Source organism: Phodopus roborovskii, unplaced genomic scaffold (genome assembly GCF_943737965.1).
Source record: "Phodopus roborovskii unplaced genomic scaffold, PHOROB, whole genome shotgun sequence".
NCBI classification, from domain to species: domain Eukaryota; kingdom Metazoa; phylum Chordata; class Mammalia; order Rodentia; family Cricetidae; genus Phodopus; species Phodopus roborovskii.
The window spans coordinates 58,205,385-58,224,443 of record NW_026126407.1 but is presented as its reverse complement, the minus strand read 5'-3'; the positions used below and the strand labels follow the sequence as shown (position 1 = coordinate 58,224,443).

General features: G+C 44.5%; 1 protein-coding gene and 1 pseudogene across 1 annotated transcript in view; both read left to right on the top strand.

Annotated features, from left to right (window-relative positions):
* Cpped1 (calcineurin like phosphoesterase domain containing 1) overlaps positions 1 to 16,939 on the top strand; it is a 119,449-nt gene extending 102,510 nt beyond the window's left edge. Inside the window, 2 exon segments of the mRNA XM_051181449.1 lie at positions 16,338 to 16,378; positions 16,380 to 16,939. Of these exon segments, the coding sequence (XP_051037406.1) occupies positions 16,338 to 16,378; positions 16,380 to 16,562 (224 nt within the window). The 3' untranslated portion in view covers positions 16,563 to 16,939.
* On the top strand, positions 10,028 to 10,648 carry LOC127219684 (mitochondrial import inner membrane translocase subunit Tim23-like; annotated as a pseudogene).
* Positions 16,940 to 19,059: the final 2,120 nt, after the last annotated feature.

Here is a 19,059-nt window from a genome sequence, read left to right as displayed (position 1 = left end):
ACCCATTTCTGCTGATCTATGTATTTCTCTTACCGGGGAGCTGGCCAGCATACTCCAGACTCTCCATCTTGACTCTCTCTTCCTACTTCCTCTTTCCTCCTTGTCTCCTAGTCCCTCCTATCTCCTTTCCTATTGGCCAACAGTGCTTTATTCATTAACCAGCATGAGAAACATTTACAGAATGACATCTCCCATCACTTTATCTTAAGTTCTTCCTCATACAGTCCTGGTTTTGTCCAGGGCACACACACACACACACACACACACACACACACACACACACACACACACAATCTTATGATGAAGTTGGCAAACTATGTTTATAAAGAGCCAGACAGTGCTGATTTGGGCTCTGTAGAGTTACAAGCAAAACTGGAGCAAACACATGGGTTCTTACAGAAGGCTACACACAACCAGAAGGAAACATAAGAATTCTTCACTCATAGGCCATAAGAGAAACAGTGGGTGATAATAGGTGACCACTGATGCTTTATCTGAGAGCAGTACTTACCCACTCATCAGTTTTCTTCCAGAAACTGCAAGGGTCACCTTTCTCACACCTCATGTCCTCTACCACAGGGAAATCAGAAATCTTTGTTTTTTGTTTGAGTTTTGACAACTCACACTCTGCCTCCATAATGTATTGTCTATTCCTCACTTCCTGAATGTGGCTGGAGATGACAGCCACTGCATCTGTGTCTTTCCTACTCCAATAAGGAACCAGCATGGAGCTTGGACTGGAGTCTGGGTTCTGCTGAACATTAGGCACCTGGGAAGGCAGCTCCAGTAACCTCAGAGCCATTGGCAGACTCTGAATCATAAAACTCCAACCCAACCAGGCAATTTCTGGAACTCATAAGCACCTCCAAAGATAATCCTAAATTATGTTTACAACTTGTAATCCCAGAATGAGAGTTGCTGTTCTAACAAGTACAGAGCCCTGGGTTTCTTGGAGTTCTATGAAACAGGAAACTACACATTGCCTGGTTCAGAGGAGAAGATTCATCCCCACATACAGAGGCTGTCTGTAGTTCATGGTAGCAAGGATCTAAGCAGACGTCTGTCCCACTCTCCCAGCACAGCTCTTCTCCAGAGCTGGACCCTCCTGAGCCAACTGAGCTGTTGTGAATATCCCAGGAAGACATCACCCAGAGGCAGGAAGGAACATTTTTTTTTGGGGGGAGGGTTTATTTCAGCTTATACTTCCAGGTCATAGTCCCATCACCAAGGGAAGTAATGTCAGGAACTCAAGGGAGGAACTTGGAGGCAGGAACTGAAGTAGAGGCATGGAGATAGCCGCTTCTCTGGGTTGATCCTTTTAAGGAACATTTTTTAAAAATTAAGTATTCCTAGAACCCTAACACTTCTCCCATCTTTCCCCATCCAGCTTTGAGTTTTTAGCCCTTTGGAGGCCATAGGAGGAGGGTTGCCACTGCAGCCTCCACCCTGGTTAAGTCCAACTGTCTTGGGCAGGCCTTTCTGAGAACAAAAGAAAGAGGAAAGGGAAGGCCATGGATATCTGGAGGCAGCTAACAGTGTCTTCAGGACAAAGAAGGAAAATCCCCCAAAGAATGAGCAGGGTCCTGAGGGTCTTAAGAGTACTTGCTGCTCTTGCAAAAGATTGCCAGCACCAACCATAGTTCACAACCATTTGTAACTCCAGTCCCAGGGAATCCAAAACCCTCTTCTGGCTTCTGTGGGCACTGGACACCCACATGATGAACAGATATACATGCAGGGAAAACACCCATACACGTAAAAAAAATTTTAATTATAATATTTTTTAAGTTTGCCAAGCATTTGGAAAGGAAAGAAGCATCGGAGAGAGAGGAGAGAAGAGAGAGAGAGAGAGAGAGAGAGAGAGAGAGAGAGAGAGAGAGAGAGAGAGAGCACAGAGCAGGCAAAGGCCAGAGCTGCAGCATAGTCCTATTGGGTGAGGGCCAGCACTGAAGTACCAGTGACTGTAGCACAAGGAGATACTTGGGATGTCACAGAACAGGAGACATAAGGATCCTGAAGTGGGGTGCCCTGAAAGCTTTCCTAGAATTGATATGGTTGGGTATTTGCATTTGGGGAGGTGACCTTGTTCAGACTTGTCCTTATTCACAGAGCCCCATTTTGTGCCTGGTTTGTTGAGGCTGCCACTTAGGCTGAAACACTCTCTGTAAACTCAACTGTGTCCTCAGGACCCAGTTCTAGAATTTAGCAAGCAAAGCTTCCATGAAGGTTTTGTTTGTTGGTCATTTCATCTTCATGCCCCCATAGCTCTTTTATGTTGTTGAAGACAAAAGCTACACTCCCAGAATAATAAAGCAGAAAAATAAACGGACCCTGGACCTTAATGAAACCTTCAAGCATTGCACCCACCTACCTGGATGACCCATTCACCTCTCTTAGGGCATTGACAGATCACAGCTACACATAAGACACAAGCTTTGGTTAAGACACTCTGGCCACTAACAGGTGACTGTCATCCTAGCACATGTAGAATCAAATGGGACATTAGACAGGCATTCACTATTGAAAACCTTAAGGTCCAGCCTCAAGGTTTTCACTCAGGGTCCAAAAAGAGATGCCACAATAAGCATAGGATCTAAATCTGAGGACTGTAGAAAAAGTCTTCTCACACCACGTTCATTCTATTCATGTGCTCTTGATTATTCTGTTTCCCCTCTAATAATCCTGTCCTGCTTCTAAATCCTCCATGTTTCTTTTTTTCCTTCTTTTCTTTTTACATTTATGCTACTTTCTACCAGCTTCTCCCTCCAACCATTACTTTCCAGTGTTCTTCTTCTTACCCCCCCCCCAAAAAAAAACTCTCTTTCCCCAGAGGTTGGAAGCAAAGGACAAGAATTATAAAGTTAGCTTTTCATTTGTCAGGAGCACATTCCTAGGCTAAGTGATAAAAACAGAGCCATAGCCATGGCAAATGGCAACATAAGGTCCCAAGGCCATAGGAGCAAAACTGAGACCAGACAGAGAGGGCACAGTGTCCAATGACAACTTTAAGACAGATCTATTGTTAGTATACTGGAAAGTGAAGAATAGGCATGCGTGAAGGTTAATGTGAGGTTAGCTTGGGACACTTTCCTATCTGCTGGCAGAGAGAATCCAGGACACTCTTGTTACCTATCTCTCTGAGAGGTATGGCTCAACAACTTTAGACATGCTGCAATTGTTGTCCTTGGCCATCTGTGAATGTCTCAGATGAGTTCTCTTTGCTTAGACACTAACACTGTCCAACTAACTGTCTGCCAAAGACGATAACTGCAGGGGGCATACTTCTAAGTTTATACAAAGATTTGGTTGAGGGGGTAAGGGTATTGTGATTACTTTCTTACCAGAATCACGTTGCTAGGCGGAGTCATCCATTATACCAATGCACAGGGGAAGTTGTGCCCAGTAAATGATTAATACACTGTGGAGTTTTGGGGTTGAATCTCACCATAGAAAGGGTGTGTCATGACTTCATAAGGAATGTATAGTAAGGAAATAAAGTAAATACTCCCACCACCCTATGTGTGGGCATCCTCCATTGAAAATGATCCCGGTGGGTTAGCACCATGATTCAGCTGTGTTCTCAATGCATAAGTCTGCATAACAGTTTATAGAGAGCATTCTGGGACTGAAGAGGAATCGATGAACTAGGAAGGGGACATTAGGATGACTCCCTCATTCCTCTTTCAAGCCACACTATGTGATGGGCATTTCAGTGTATAGGCCATCAGTGTGTTCAAGGAACTCCTAGTAGGAATTTGTCTTTCCACAAGTTTTTAAAACAGAAGTGGACTTAGCCAAGGTGCTCATATTTGATGGCTATAGTCTTTCCTGGCTCCAGGGAGAGACACTTGCTCCTGGCACATGGACCTTCCACATTCTACAGCACTGTTCCCTTAATGGCTCACAGCCACCTCTGTCTACCTCCCTCTAATGTTTTTGGATGGATTTCCAATTTGATACATGAACATTCCATCAGTCAAAACAATCTTTTTAATGAGCCTCTTGTCCTGACAGCTGTGTTTAAGACGGGGCATGGGAAGCGTAATAGAAGTATAGAAAATTGTTCATGGATTGAAGCTTTCATGCCTACCCCACACTCCATCTCTTTCCCAAGCCTGCTCTCTTCTTTTAAAAATACAGAGGACATTATGAATAGTGAGAAAGATGTAATTTATGCAAACGAAGAAAAAAGATCTCCTGATCAGATAGTTGGAGGAAGATGAAAATTATAATTATCAAGCAAGGATTAAATATTTGACTGGCAGCTTCCTGCTATACAACACATCCCTCTGACCCCCAGCCCATGTCATTCACTTCTCACTTGATTTCCTCAATGACTCCTGGTGGTTCATGCTGAGCCTGCTTTCCGAATGAGGAAAACAAGACCTTGAGATATTGAAGCATGTGCCCTATCGCTCAGCTTCATACCACAGACGTAAGCATAGGGCATGCCTTCCTGGCTGTGCTTCTCTGGCAACTAAATACTGATGAGACAAAAAAGAAACCTCACATAATACTCCACAGCTTTTGAATGCCCAGCTCACCCAGAAGGAAATCAACTTAAAAGTTGAATATCACGTGCTATGAAGAAGAGGATTCTAGGGCAAGGCAGCAAGGCTGCAGGACTGCAGTAAACCATGATGTCTAGGTCAAGGAGTGGTGCTGGGTGCTAATCACACCTCCTGGGCAGAGGGTTCCTGGTAGCCACCAGGTACCTCTGGGCTCTAAGAGTAATTATTTCCCAGCACCACTGTTTAGCCTGCAGCTGAAAACGTCGCGGGTACAGAGTAGAACAGAGTGTTCTGCATCATAAAGTGTGTATGCCAAGGCCTGGCATGGGAAATGCCATACTACAAAAAGAAACATTGGTCCCTTGCACCCACCCTAGGGATTACTGTGATGGTACTTACCTGAGCCCACTCTTTTCTGGAAACTTTTACAGAAGAGCATACTTTATCCTAGGTAAGCTGTATATACACTGGTCTCACCTTTCTCTTAGCTGCTTCTCCGTCACCAAGAAACATGTACCATCCTCTGCTGGTTGCCATTAAAATATAACTTCATTAATATTTAGATGAAGTAGGATAAGTATAATTTCCATAGCTAAGTCTTGAACCAAAAAAAAAAAAAAAGTTGATGGGAAATCCTTGAAAAAAAAAAAAAGAAGAAGAAGAAGAAGGATCCCTGTAGGATATAAAGAATAAGGTGGCCTTGGGTGAAGGTCATTACAACAGTATAGTTGATCCAGAGAGTGAAGAGAAGAATGATGAAGGGAGAGGAGGCTGTGAGTCCCAGAAAAGCCAAGTACTCTACATCACAGAGGCTGCCTGATGTGACCAGTATAAACAACTGGGTACACAGGGCTCCCATCATAAAACCAGACTTCTAGCCTCTAAAGTACGTAGTGCCCCCCACTACTTTGCTGTGCCCTCAGTCATGCAAAAGTAGAACAGCTGAGTGCTGTGTATGTCCCAAAACCAAGAGCCCTGTGCTAATGTGTGAATTGCATCAAGAGCTACTCCAAATACCCCCCCACCCCCCACCCTCCACCACCCCCCTCCGCCCCTGACACACACACCTGAAGAGCAACCTCTACCTAAGGGTCCTGGGTTCTCTGAGAGTTGGCATCAGCTGCATAAGTCTCTATTTCTGAGCATTTCCATGGGGGTCTAAAAGACCCTTAAACCACCTACCTCCCATGATGACAGAGTTTTTATTAAAATACAAAAAGGGCATGCATCCGAACTCCTTAGGTTTTACATACCAAAAATACAGTTTTTAGTATTTTAGAGGGTAGCTCTCATATGCAGCTGTGTGTTCACACATACCCCACTTTGTGAAATCTGTATGCATTCATATATGGTCCTGTCATTCCAAATACATTCAAATGATCTAAAAAGAACATACTGAACCCTTAAAGTGGGAAGACAGGGTTAAGAGATATCTTCCTTCTGTCTCCTTTTTGTTGTTATTTTCACCTTGACAATCTACACTTTTTACAATGTTTGCTTTCATTTCTAGTGGTCTTCTATTGTTCTTTTTACCTTTCTGTCCAGAAATACTATTAGGCTTACATTTTACTAGAACATGGTAGTGAATGCAATGCCTTTACCCTTTATTGGGATTTGACCTCAACATTTAACCCCATTGATTTATTTTGATTGTTTTTGAGAGCTATTGCATGTGATTATGAAATAAATACATATATTGCTGATCTATTTGAGGGCAAGTTGCATGAATCACACAAAAGATAGTCTATCTTCTATGTTCATTTTCTTCTTTTTGTTAACACAGTCATTTTTCTTAGCAGTCACTCCACTGTCAACTTACGGAGATTCTCCTCTTTCTGTTCTACAGTGTGTGTGTGTGTGTGTGCGCGCGTGTGTGCGCGTGCGTGCGTGCGTGCGTGTGCGTGTGTGTGTGTGTGTGTGTGTGTGTGTGTGTGTGTGTGTGTGTGCAAAGCCACAGTTTATTTATCTCTCTTGAGGCCTGATTACTTTTGTGGGTAGTAAAAACAGTAGTGAAGAGAACAAGCCGAAATGACAGCATGTTTTTGTTGTGTTTAACTTGGGCCTACCTGGGGAGATGCTGGGTGGCCACAGAGCCCTTGGGCTTGTCACTTTCTTCCTATGGATTGCATGTATATCCCACAGGCACAGCAATGCCATCTCATGAAGTCTAGCCAGTAACTGTTAGGTGCAGTCTGTGGGAGGACATTTTGGAGTGAGGATTAGAGCTGGCTCTTGGGGACAGGGGATTAGGGAAGTGGGACTGCAGCAAAGCCAAGAAAGATATGGTCTCACCCATATCCTGATTTGGCCAGATCCTTGGGAGTCCCATCCTGAGGCAGGGGCAGGCACCCAACTTACATGTGGCCATGTTAACACTGTTAGCAGAAGAAAAAGAAAAAAGGAATGTTAAGGAATTTTAAATAACACATCCTAAAGCTTACTATTATTGTAAATCCAGTTACTATCAATCCCCTTTTTCTGATAACACTTTGAGATATTTGCATCCTACCATACAGTTAATTCAGTTCACCATGTGTTCACGCACACCACAATCTGCTCTGTACTCTTTTCCCTGTAAAGCAACCTTACAACCTTATTGCAGTTACCCCTGTATTTCCTCCCACCTCATCCCAGCTCTAGAAATCTCAGCCATGGGATTCTTCTAAACAGTTCTGAACAGTTCATTTAAATGGCTCCAGGATGCTTGAGTGGGATGCTGCTTGAGTGGCTGAAACTCCTTCAGGCCATTCAAGCGAAGGGAACCTCCTGAGAAAGAAGTTGCTTTGCATTCTGAGCAGCCCACCCTCCCAGCAGCAGAGAAGGACACATCAGCTTGTCCAGGGGCCACTGGATATTGTGGTGTCAACCATAGTGAGTAGTAGGACTCTTGTCAAGAGTTAAACACCAACTGACAGCATGATGATTCAAGAGTGGCAGTCAGGCAGCAGCCCCTGGATGTCCACCTACTGTGTGTCGTGCTTCAAATCCCTTCCTTGTGAGATAGCCACTGGAGAAATCTCTGTGGCCAAACTCACAACCTTGGTGGGAAATTTAGTAAGTTAAATTTTTCTGAAGAATAACTTGAATCTTTTAATTGTGTCAATTCTGAAAAAATAGCAATAAAAAAACTAAATTCCCATCAAGGACAGATGCTATAGTTCTTACCCATACACACCACTTTAAATTTTATTGGCCACCTTTACCCTTGTAAAGGGGTAAGAAAGAGGAAAGACACAGAGATTAAAGTGTAGTACAAATACTAAAAACCCAGAGACAGATATTGGGGTTCAAGCTGAAGATCAGAAATACAAAGCAGCCAGCCAGTAGCTCTTACCTCTACCTAGGCTAAAATGGAGATCCTGTCTTCCCTGTGACAGAAAACTGAATCTCACATGAGACCCTTTGCTTCTTCCCTGTATTCCTCTCTAGGGCTAGGATTAAAGGTGTGAGCTCTATTTCTCTTTCAGACTGATTCACCCTCATGCAGCCCCGGGTGGCCTTGAACTCAAAGAGATACAGCTGCGTCTGTCTCCTGAGTCCTCAGATTAAAGGTTTGTGCCACCACTTCCCAGCTTCTATGGCTGACCAGTGTGGCTGGCTTTGCATTCTGATCTCCAGTGGCTTTATTAGATCATAAACACTTTATCACCCCATTGAAATCAAAGCAGAACCTATTGGCAGGTGGTTATTGTTTTTACTTGGGCAAACCCCAAAAATCCACAAAAAGTTACTAACTAGTAAGTTATTTAGTAAGGTCCCAAGACCATAAGGGTAATTAATAATAGGGAAAATCAATTGTGCTCTTACATACTCTTAGCAAACAATTGTGAGGACAACTTCATCTCCAGCACCACCAAGAGGAAAACAAAAACCCCCGAGAGTAGCACAGTGTCCTAGAGGAGAGCAGAAACCCTGTGAAAGCATAGAAAGCTTAGGAAGTGGGAAGGTAGGGCATGTCCATGACTCTGCAGGCAGGCAACATGACACTTTCCCAATACTGATACACAGATTCAGTCAAAATCCTAGCAATGTTCCTAAGACAGGATCTCACCATGTAGCTCTGGCTGGCCTGGAACTTGTTATGTTTACCAGACTAGCCTCAAACTCACAGAGATCTGCCTGCCTTCTGAGTGCTGGGATTAGAGGTATGTGCCACCAAGCTCAGCCACTTTTATGTTTTATAAAAATGTTGAGCCTGAGTCTGTATAATATTGCTGTATTTCTCTAACATCCAAGAGATGAATTCATGGAGAGACAGATGATATTTTGTTATTTTTAATTTCTGGGGTCAAACCCAGAGCCTCCAGCTTGCTGAGCCTCCACACTGAGCCTCCCAGATGTCTGTCCTTGTACAGGTGTCCCTGTTCACTAAAGGAGTGTTCTCTGTGAGCTTCATACACTGGCACCCCTGATGACACATGTTTTCGTAAGCTATATTCAGTATCACATGTATCATTTCTGTTCATCTTGAGAAGCAAAGAAACTTTCAGGTTTTGCAGAATCTTGAGAGCTTGGCTGAACGTCAGTACTGCATATTTTTTTATAGTGTCTCTTCCTGCCTTGCCATGGTTGCCCTGCTTGCCCTCCTCCCAGTTTGTTTAATTGGCTCACAGCCATGTGCCTGAACTCACATCCTTCCCCTCTCTGCTTTCACACTACAAAAAAGAATTGCATGGTTCACAAAAGCTGAAGTCCCTGACCTGTTCTGGAAGGTGTAAGTCAGTGGACTTAGGAGACATCCTCAGAAGTTTGTGGAAATCCCACGTGAATAGACACCAGCTTGAGAGTATCCAGGTGGTGTGACCAGTGAAAGGCTGAGTGTTCATATGCCTCTTCTAAGTTTCTGGTAAGAAGATGGTGTGGGATTGGTACTTTGCTTAAGTCATTTCCACCTTTCCCAAGCCCAGATCCAGCTTGCCCTTGCTCTGCTCTTCAGTGCCTGTCCTTCAGCACAGCTGACCCCTGTTGAGCCTGCTGCTGTAACCCACATACAGACACCACTCCCAGCCCTCCTGGAAAATCCTGAGAAGAGCTTCTTTCCCAAGTGCAGGGTCAGCAGGGTTAAAGTGTTGGGAGTACATTCAGAAGCCTCCCAGGAGACCAGTGAGCCTTTGTCGTGGTCCTGTGGCTCCTGAAGCCCACCTTGACCCTCTTTCTTTGACTTTCAGACCAGTTATTGCCAGTTAAGAGCCTGGCTCTGGGCCACACCCTGCCAATCAGGATTAACCAAATTCTGGATGTTTTAAGATAGTCTTTTTCTTGTCTGTAAAACTCCATGTCCTTCCCTCCTTCTTAGGGGCAGGTGGGATATATAATTTAAAAGCACAGGTGGTGGTGCTTAACTGGAACCTGAGCTGGAAAGGTCAGCTTGTGAAGATGGCTATAGGAATGCGGGTCTTCCCGCCATCTTGGTGGCAACCAGTGCTCGACACTAGCCTGAGGTGGAGGCAGAAAGACACCGCCTGCCACCCCCTCATCCTCTCCACCCCCCCACCCCCACACTCTGCTGCAAAGTCATGGAGGGAGGCTGGGGAAGCAGCAACAAAACCACTGGTGGGGTGGCTGGCTTCTTCTGAGCAGGAGGATCAGCTTACTTGCATGCTGATTTGGCCTGCATTCCACTGACTGGTATGAACCCGGTCTCCATATTTAAATGTGGATCCAGGCTATCTTGTTCAGGATAGTGATAAATTCATTTTGCCTACTGGAGCTAACAAAACCTGAGGCCGATTTGAGCTAGCTTTCTTTACCATTGGAGGATATTGCATAAAGGGGCTGCGTCTGGGGCAATGAATGGTCTTGGATTGGAGGAAACCCAGAGCATGGCCTGGTCCAAACCAAGAAATGTACAGATTTTGAATATGGTGACTAGGCAAGGGGCACTTTGGGCTAATACTCTAGGTTCCCTGGCTTTGCTCTATAGTGCATTTGGTGTTATCATTGAGAAAACACAGGGTGCAGAAGATGATCTCAACACAGTAGCAGCTGGAACCATGACGGGAATGTTGAATAAATGTACAGGTGGTCTTCAAGAAATAGCACGTGATGGTCTGGCAGGACTGACACTCACCAGTCTCTGTGCACTGTATAACAACTGAGAGCACATGAAAGGTTCCCTGCTCCAGTAGTCACTCTGAAGACTTTAGCACCTCTGGAATGGGTTATCCAGGCCGATTAATAAGTCAGTCTGGGGTTGCTTTCTCTCTTATACCTACAATTACTTTGAACAATTACTCCTGATTTACTGTGATGAAGATCATGGATAGTTAGCCTGAACTGCACTACTTGCCCTTCGGTGATTCACTGAGTATGATATATTCTCTTCTCCTTTGGAGATGGTCTTGAACCTATTTTTTCTCCTGCCCCAAAACTGGAAAACCACTTACTCTCCAAATTCAGTCCATACTTATTTTCAACGCTTTTATCACCATGTTTATCAAAACTAATTGCCCTGTATTCCAAGTAAAGGGTGAAAATAGAACCAAAATAAATAAATAAATAAATAAATAAATAAATAAATAAATAAATAAATAAATAAAGCTCACTGCATGCCTACAGCAGTGTCTGGCAGCTGGTAAACTTGCCATCAGTGTTGTTACTACAGTATCTTCCTGCAGATGCCAGCTCAGGGTCAGAGAGCTAGAAGTGGACATGTGTTCTGGCCAAACTCCAGGAAGCTGCATGGGGATTGCAGCTCTGTGGCCTTTAGCGTCTTGAACATACCCTAAGCCAGCCTGAACCAGATCCAGGTCTGAGCTATGTGTCCCCAAGCAAGCCTGATCTTTGCATGACATTCTTCCTTTGCATGCTGGGTGATTTCTTCCCTGTGGGATACTAATGGTGTGAGAGATAGTGTGTGTGCAAAGTGCCCCACTCAGAAGTCAGTATATGGAGGCTGCTCAGCTGCTGTCACTCCACCACTCTCCTATGAGTAGTGCCATTCGTTACTACCTGGCACCATATGTGAACATTGAATAATTGTTGGGAAGGTCATCCAGTGTCCTTTGTGTATTACCAACATGTGGCTTCAAGAGAGGGATTGGCACATGTAACTGCCTCAGACGGAAGAAACTGCCTCCTACCTTCCCTGAGAGCCTAGAGTTAGTTAGCCACCACCACCCATCCTCACATGTAGACTTCCCATGGGGCCCTCACTTTAAGAACCCAGAGTGGGTTCACCAATCTTGACTCTCCACTGGCATCCTGGCTGCCTGCTGAGGAAACCCCACTCCTTAAGAGGTTGTGTGTGTGTGTGTGTGTGTGTGTGTGTGTGTGTGTGTGTGTGTGTTTGCTGCACTCACCTTCCTTCCTCAGCCCCTCCCCCTTTGTGAGTTACAGTTTTCCTCACCACTAAAGAAGACTAAATCAGGTATGCTTGAAGAATTATGCAGTTTTCATTGTTACAACTAGCAATATAAAGGGCATAGCATTTTCATAAATATATACTCAACATAGAATAAAAATGAAAGCTGTCCAATCAGAACTCAGCACATTTCAGACCTAAGTCAGAAGTGCCCCAGTTTTTAGGACACCCACCTTTCACACCAGAATTGTGCTGACTGCATCTCACTTCTGTGATTTATGGCAGGTTTCCAATATTAGGATATTAAATTATATGGAGATTGTGTCCCAATCCCCTGATTGATTCCAAGTGAATTTGAGTCACAGCAGCTTGAAAAGTAACTTTTTTTTTTTTTTTTTGGTCTCTTTATGACTTAATACCATGGAGAAATAAATGTGCAGCCACAGCCACACACAAGGTCCCCACAGATGCAGGGGCTGCCTTCACTGGGAATCCTTTCTCTGGTAGTAATTTTAAGAGAGCAGTTCATAACTCAAAATCAGTTTGTCCATAATTCTCAATTAAGGGACCACAGAAGCATGTCAACCACAGATGCCTGAAGAACAAGCAGAATGGCGATTTTGCCTCACTCCTGGAAACTCCACGACCATCAATGGCACACCAGTGTGTTCCTTTCCACTGTTGAGTATGGATCAGAAACTGCTCAAGCCAAGGCAGTAAAATTTCTAAGGAGGCATCACCGCCATGGGATTACCACTTCTGAGGAGGTTTCACAGGCTATAGGTGTGAATGCCATAGGATCACCACTTGGACACAGCTTGCACATTGCAGAGTTCAGATGCCAGCACAGAACTGGGCCCCAGGCCAGCAACGAGCAGCTGGGCCTGTTCTGGAGAAAGGCTGTTGGGAGGTAGCCCAGGCTGCAAGCTTGTTAACATTCTTCTGCTTCTCTCCAGATGTCTGTGCTACCCATGGGGGCGCTATTGTTAGCATTCACCTTAGGTAAGGAGTCAGCTGTAAGTCAGAAATGTGCCCAAGCCCCAAATAAAGTTGAACCTGAGTCTGCAAGTATCTGAGATCTGGCTCTGTGTTGATTTCTAAACCTGCTTGGGCCTCTCTTTCCTCATTTGGACCATGGAAATGGTGCAAGGCCCGGGGCTGTTGGAGGAAGTACCAGGATGAAGAACAAAACGGACCTCTCCTTTCTGTCCCTCCAATCCTTAACAAGGCTTGCACAGAAAACATGTTCAGATTCAAAATGCCCCGGCTTGGCTTAGAGTCAGAAAGACACAGAATTTCCTACTGCCCACCTCACCAGGCTTCCCGCAAGCCCAGTTTTGGTCTGCAGAAGCTCTCCCATTGTCCACGGCCTCTCCCTCCTGTTTCTGTGCCAAGAGACCCTGGGGAAGCATGGTGTTCATGGCACATGTATACACAGGGGAAGCTTGGTGTTCATGGCACATGTATACACAGGGGAAGCTTGGTGTTCATGGCACATGTATACTCAGGGGAAGCACGGTGTTCATGGCACATGTATACTCAGGGGAAGCACCGTGTTCATGGCACATGTATACTCAGGGGAAGCACCATGTTCATGGCACATGTATACTCAGGGGAAGCACGGTGTTCATGGCACATGTACACATGGTGGCAGTTGGTACAGTCAGTTTCAGGTGTTCGCTGGGTTTATGGCTGTCTTGTTCATGGGTAAGAGGGGCATCTGAATACAATGTAAACTTCACCTGTAATGAGCATTACAGACAGCTTCAGTTAGCATTGTCCCATATCCATGCACACACAGTATAATGCTTTGGTCCCATAAGTTGCTTTTAAAAAAAAAAAAACAAAACTGTAATCCACATTATGAAATTCTCTCTTTCAAAGTAAAATTCAGTGATTTAAATATTTTCTCTATTATTATTATTTCTTATTTTACATATAGATCCCAGTTCCCTCTCCCTCCCATCCTTCTGTGCTCCCCTGAAGATCCCTCCTACCCCATTCCCCACCCACTCCACAGGGAGGGTGAGGCCTTCCAGGAGGGATCACTAAAATCTGTCAAGTCATTTGGAGTAGGGTCTAGCCCCCCCCCCCATACACACACACCTCTAGGCTAAGGGAGTATCCCTCCATGGAGATGTGCTCCCAAAGTCCTTTTATGCACCAGGTTCCACTGTCTGAGATTCCTTAGACTGCCCAGGCCTTCTAACTGAGACCCACGTTCAGGGGGTCTGAGTCGGTCCAATGCTGGTTTCCCAGCTGTCAGTCTGGGGGGCCCATTAGCTCTCCCTTGTTCGGGTCAGCTGTCTTTGTGGGTTTCTGTAGCCTGGTCTTGACCCCTTTGCTCATCACTCCTCCCTCCCTGCAACTAGATTCCAGGAGTTCAGCTTAGTGTTAGCTGTGGGTGTCTGTTTCTGTTTCCATCAGCTACTAAATGAGGGATCTAGAATGGCATATAAGGTAGTCAGTCATTAATCTCATTATAAGGGAAGGGCATTTAAGGTAGCCTCTCCAATTCTGCTCAGATTGTTAGTTGGGGACATTTCTTTAGTGTCAGTCTCCTCTTCAAACCTATAATGGATCCCTCTATTATGGTATCTCTTTGCTTGCTCTGGTCTATTCATCCCCAGACTCAATCTTCCTGGTCCCTCATGTTCTCCTCTCCCCTCCTCTTCTCCCCTTCTCTTTATTCTAACTCCCTCTCCATTGCCCCCCTCAGGTTATGCACCACCACCATTATCTAGGAGCTGGCCATTTTTATTTAGCATTTCACAGAGAATCCCTGTACTCATAGCACCAGTCCTACTCCTGCCATCCTCTGTCAGGAATCTAGTGTTGGGCTCTAACTCTGCTTGCTCTGGACATTTTGTACACATGGGGTCTTATGTTTTATGGCCTGTTGTCTGTCTTCTCTCACCTAGATTTCATTAATACTGTAGTCAGAACTCATACCTTGTTCCTCTTTATGTCTGAACACTGTAGTATGAATAGACATTTAGTTCATCCCTACATGTAAATGTGTGTTTTCCTTCCTCTTGGGTCTTTATCTGAAGTGAAGTCTCCGGCTCGTGTTAGCTGTACTCTAACATTTCTGAGGGACTGCCAGTGTCCACAGCAGCACTGCATGAGAGTTCTCATATCTGGAGAGACATATGAATGCTTGTTGTTTTCTGACTGTTTTGTAAAGACATCCTACTGCATGTGAAATTCATCCCCCATGCCCCATTCTAGATATGTCTTTTATTTTACCTTCAAGTGTCAGATGAGCTTAGGTATAGAGTTTGAGGCCCCTGGCTCCTGCTCCCAGTGTTTTGAAGATGCCAGTCCTTTGGCCTGATTGTCGATTGTTGTCTACTGTAATAGTGTCACCATGTTTTCTCTCTGTGGGTGTTTATTCCCCTCCTCTTTGATGTCCCACAGTTTTACTGTGCTATATATCAGTGTGGAAATTGGTGTTTCCTCCTCAACAGTCTTTCTCTGAGGACCCATGTCTTCATCCTTTCTAGAAAAGTTTCAGATAATATTCTCATTCTTTTCTGTATTATTTCCTCCTTTCTCTTTTTCCAGTTTCTGTTCCTAATCTCCCAAACACCTCTTAATTCTCAGGGTTCCATGTTCACTACTTTGTATCTGGTGTGTTCCCTGACTTGTTTCCTTGATCCTTTTCTGCTGTCCGCTCAATTCTGTTTTGATTGTTATCTAGTAAATTTACTCCATGTGTTTTATTGTGAGTTTTTAGTGTCGCTTTCAATGTGTATCTTAATACACTGTTTCTGAGTTTTCATTGTTTCCTGTTATTCAATTTTTGTCTGTTTTGCATCAACGGGTCTTGTTTTTATGGGCCTAAATCTTTCTTAAGAACTCTGATATCCTTGCCAGGCCCTTTTGGTAATTACTTACCCCTGGAGTGAACTCCTGCCCTGATTGAGCTATCTAGACTGCCTGCCTTTGCAAGAAATGTCTTCAAGGGCTGGAAGATGTTTCCTTCTTCTTTCTTCTGGTGAGTAATCAGGACTTTCTGTTTTTCTTCTGGCCTCATGCTCCCTGTCTGGTGGTTTTGGTTACCTCCCCCACCCCCAGCACAAACATACCACACCTGACTTTTTCATCACCATTTAGAGAGACACTATGAAATCTGGAACCTGAGCCTGAATCTGCTGTCCTTGCTGTCCTTTCCAGAACCTCAGGTTGTGATATCCAAGCTCAGAGGTATTCTGGATAATTCCTAGGTATATGTATATGTGCTTGTGTGCAAGCCTGCAATGAGAATTGCACTTGGGCCTCCCACGTGCTAATGAATTGACTTACACACTCTACTGCTGAGCTACACTCCCAGCCCCATGACTGCTACACTTTAAGGAACTTGGTGAACTCATTGTTAATGAGCTACTTTTGAAAAGTTCAATTAATGCATTCTCCATCAGTTAGCATTAATGTTAATATTCACAGAATCTAACTTTGGCACCCACAGGTAACCTACATGAATGTCCTAGGCCTCTCTAATATCTCTCCCTTCTCTGCAGGTGTCAGAGCTGTGTTCTCGGGCCACTACCACAGGAATGCTGGGGGGAACCTACCAGGATCTTGACATGGTAGTTTCATCTGCTATCGGGTGCCAGCTAGGCAAAGATACCCATGGGCTCCGTGTGGTGGTCATCACTGCTGAGAAAATTGTTCACCGTTACTACAGCTTAGATGAGCTCAGCAAGAGAGGAATTGATGATGACCTAAAGGAGCTGATGGAGTGATTCCCCACATAATCCACCCAGTCTTCATGCCAAAATGTTTACAGCCCCTCATAGCAATGTCTGAGTAGACAGGCAGGTTTGTGAATTGATGTCCTTTTATATAATCCAAAGTGCTGGGTCCTATCCCTTAATGATATGCAGAAGGGACTGTCTTTTTTAAAAATCCAGGAAAGAAGGCTATGAATGTTTCTCATTGTGATGCGAGCCTCTCCACATGAGCCTCTCCACATGCATATGGCTCTCACCCTGCCCTTCAATCCCACTGTCTGATGTTGACAGTCAGTACCTACCTCCTGCCCTCCATCCAGTTCCGTGCTCACGTGTGATCACTGTGCATCTGCTTTTGTTAAACTGTGACCATGACTCCCAGAATGCTGGGAAAACAAAGGTTTCTCCTCCCATCCAGGCAGACCAAATTATCACTCCATCCCAGGGCCACAGATTCCCCATAACAGGGAGCTTCATAGCCACCACTGGCTGTGAACTTCAAGACCTCTGTTACTACTGTTTGTATGAGCACAGGTGGTCCACATGAGAGTGTGTTTGCCCTTCTGATGATAGATGTCACCTTCATGTGTAGATGACCAGAACAGAGGCTGCAACAGAAGGCCCTGGACAGCCCATGTACCTGCCCTGTCTGTATTCTTCTGCTGCAGGCAGCCCACAGATCACAGTGAACCTGATGGGAAACTGGACTTGCTGCAGACTTCTCCTGAAAACAATACAGAACTGTCCCTAGGAAAACTGCACTGTGTTAATTGCCACTGACATACAATGCTCCTGGACAAAAAAAAAAAAAAAAAAAAAACAGTGTGAGTTACTTAAAATCCTCTTCACTGTGGAATCTGCTCTGCTGCCTTCTCTGGGAGCCCTGACCTCTGAGACTCTTCCTCCATCAATCTTCTGGTGTGATACTCAAGTAACCAGGGCTCTATATCCTGCTGCAGAAGTTTTCAGTGTTCTGCAGTGACATGAGGGAGTCCTAAACCAATTTTAAAAACTCATAAATGAACCACAAATCCCATTTTTAAAAAATCTTGTTAAAAAGTTTTAGTCAATGTAGAAAAACCATGAGAAATTAAATAAAAAGATAATTGGATATATAAATTCATATGGAACAAAAGATACAAGAAGTTAATTATGCTACAGATTGATGACACACCAGAGCTTATTGTTAGGTAGCACAAGAAAATTAAACTTTTCAAATAAGAATGATCTTGTAGAGCTTGGGTTATGTTCCTGTTTGTTTCCATTTTTCTTTATATCAGGATGTAAGAGGTCAGGAGAGGAGGGGGATGAGGGGCATAACTAATAGTCCAATTGTTCCAGACTGAGTACTACAACCCCTGGGCTCAAAAACGTGTGGGCTTGACTCCATGATGGGAGAAAGTTTAATTACAGTGGGCTGAAGGCATGTCCTTTGTCCAAGATCCATATAAAAAAATACATCAGCCCCAGAATGGGGACAAGGATATGGTATGAAGCAATGGAAATGAAATAAATCCTTGTCCTCAAACACAGAAATTAAAGAGCTGATTCAGAAACCTGAGAATATACTAAAGAAAGGAATGGCATGGCATTTCCATTCTTCAGTGGAGCAGCAATATCAAGGTGGGGCTCGCTGCTATGGGGAACAAATGCATATCCATCTAACTAAAATGGCATGTCACTATTCTGTTCACTCATATGCCTTTTTAAAAAAAGAATCTCATTAAAGGAAATATAATAAAAGATTTTCTACATGAACGTGCTGTGTTTTTTTTTTTTTTTTAATTTTTTTGGGGGCTATCTCTGATGTTTTAGCTCTGGAAGGCCCAGGCTCATTCCAAGTGTTAGAAACTAGCAGCCAGCTGACCCCCGCCCCTAACGGGATGCTCATGGCCCTGTCATCGCTACATCAAGCTTTACCTGGCTGCCAGAGGACTCAGTTACACATGCGCAAGCCCCCCTTTTAAAGCAAGCACTCCTCTCTCTCTGTCTGGATTCTCTCTCTCTCTCTCTCTCTCTCTCTCTCTCTCTCTCTCTCTCTCTCTCCCTCCCTCCCTCCCTCCCCCCCCCTCCCTCCCTCCCTCCCTCCTGCTTTCCCTTGGCCACCAGCTACCCCCTTTCTCTCCCCTCTCTCAATAAACTCCACGTGGGCGCTGAATCTCGTGTTTGTGTTTCTTAGGCATTAGGTGCATCAAAAGAACAACACCAAGGACATGGAAGGACAGGAATTCAGGCAGCTCCATCCTCAAGCAGAACACATGCATCAGTTGGGACATGATTCCTTGCTGCTGTGGTGGTTTTGATTTGGGAGTGGCTTGTCCTCAGATGACAAGGTCTTAGTGGATGGCTCTTAGGTCATTCTTGGGCCAGTTGCTCTCTGGCTTCCTACCTTACAGAGTGGTCTCTGGCCATCGTAGTGTCATCTACCAAGAAGCCTTTAACAGAGCCACCATACCTGCCCTTGAAGGCACAGAACAATGATGTAAACCTCTTTGCTTTATGCAGTACC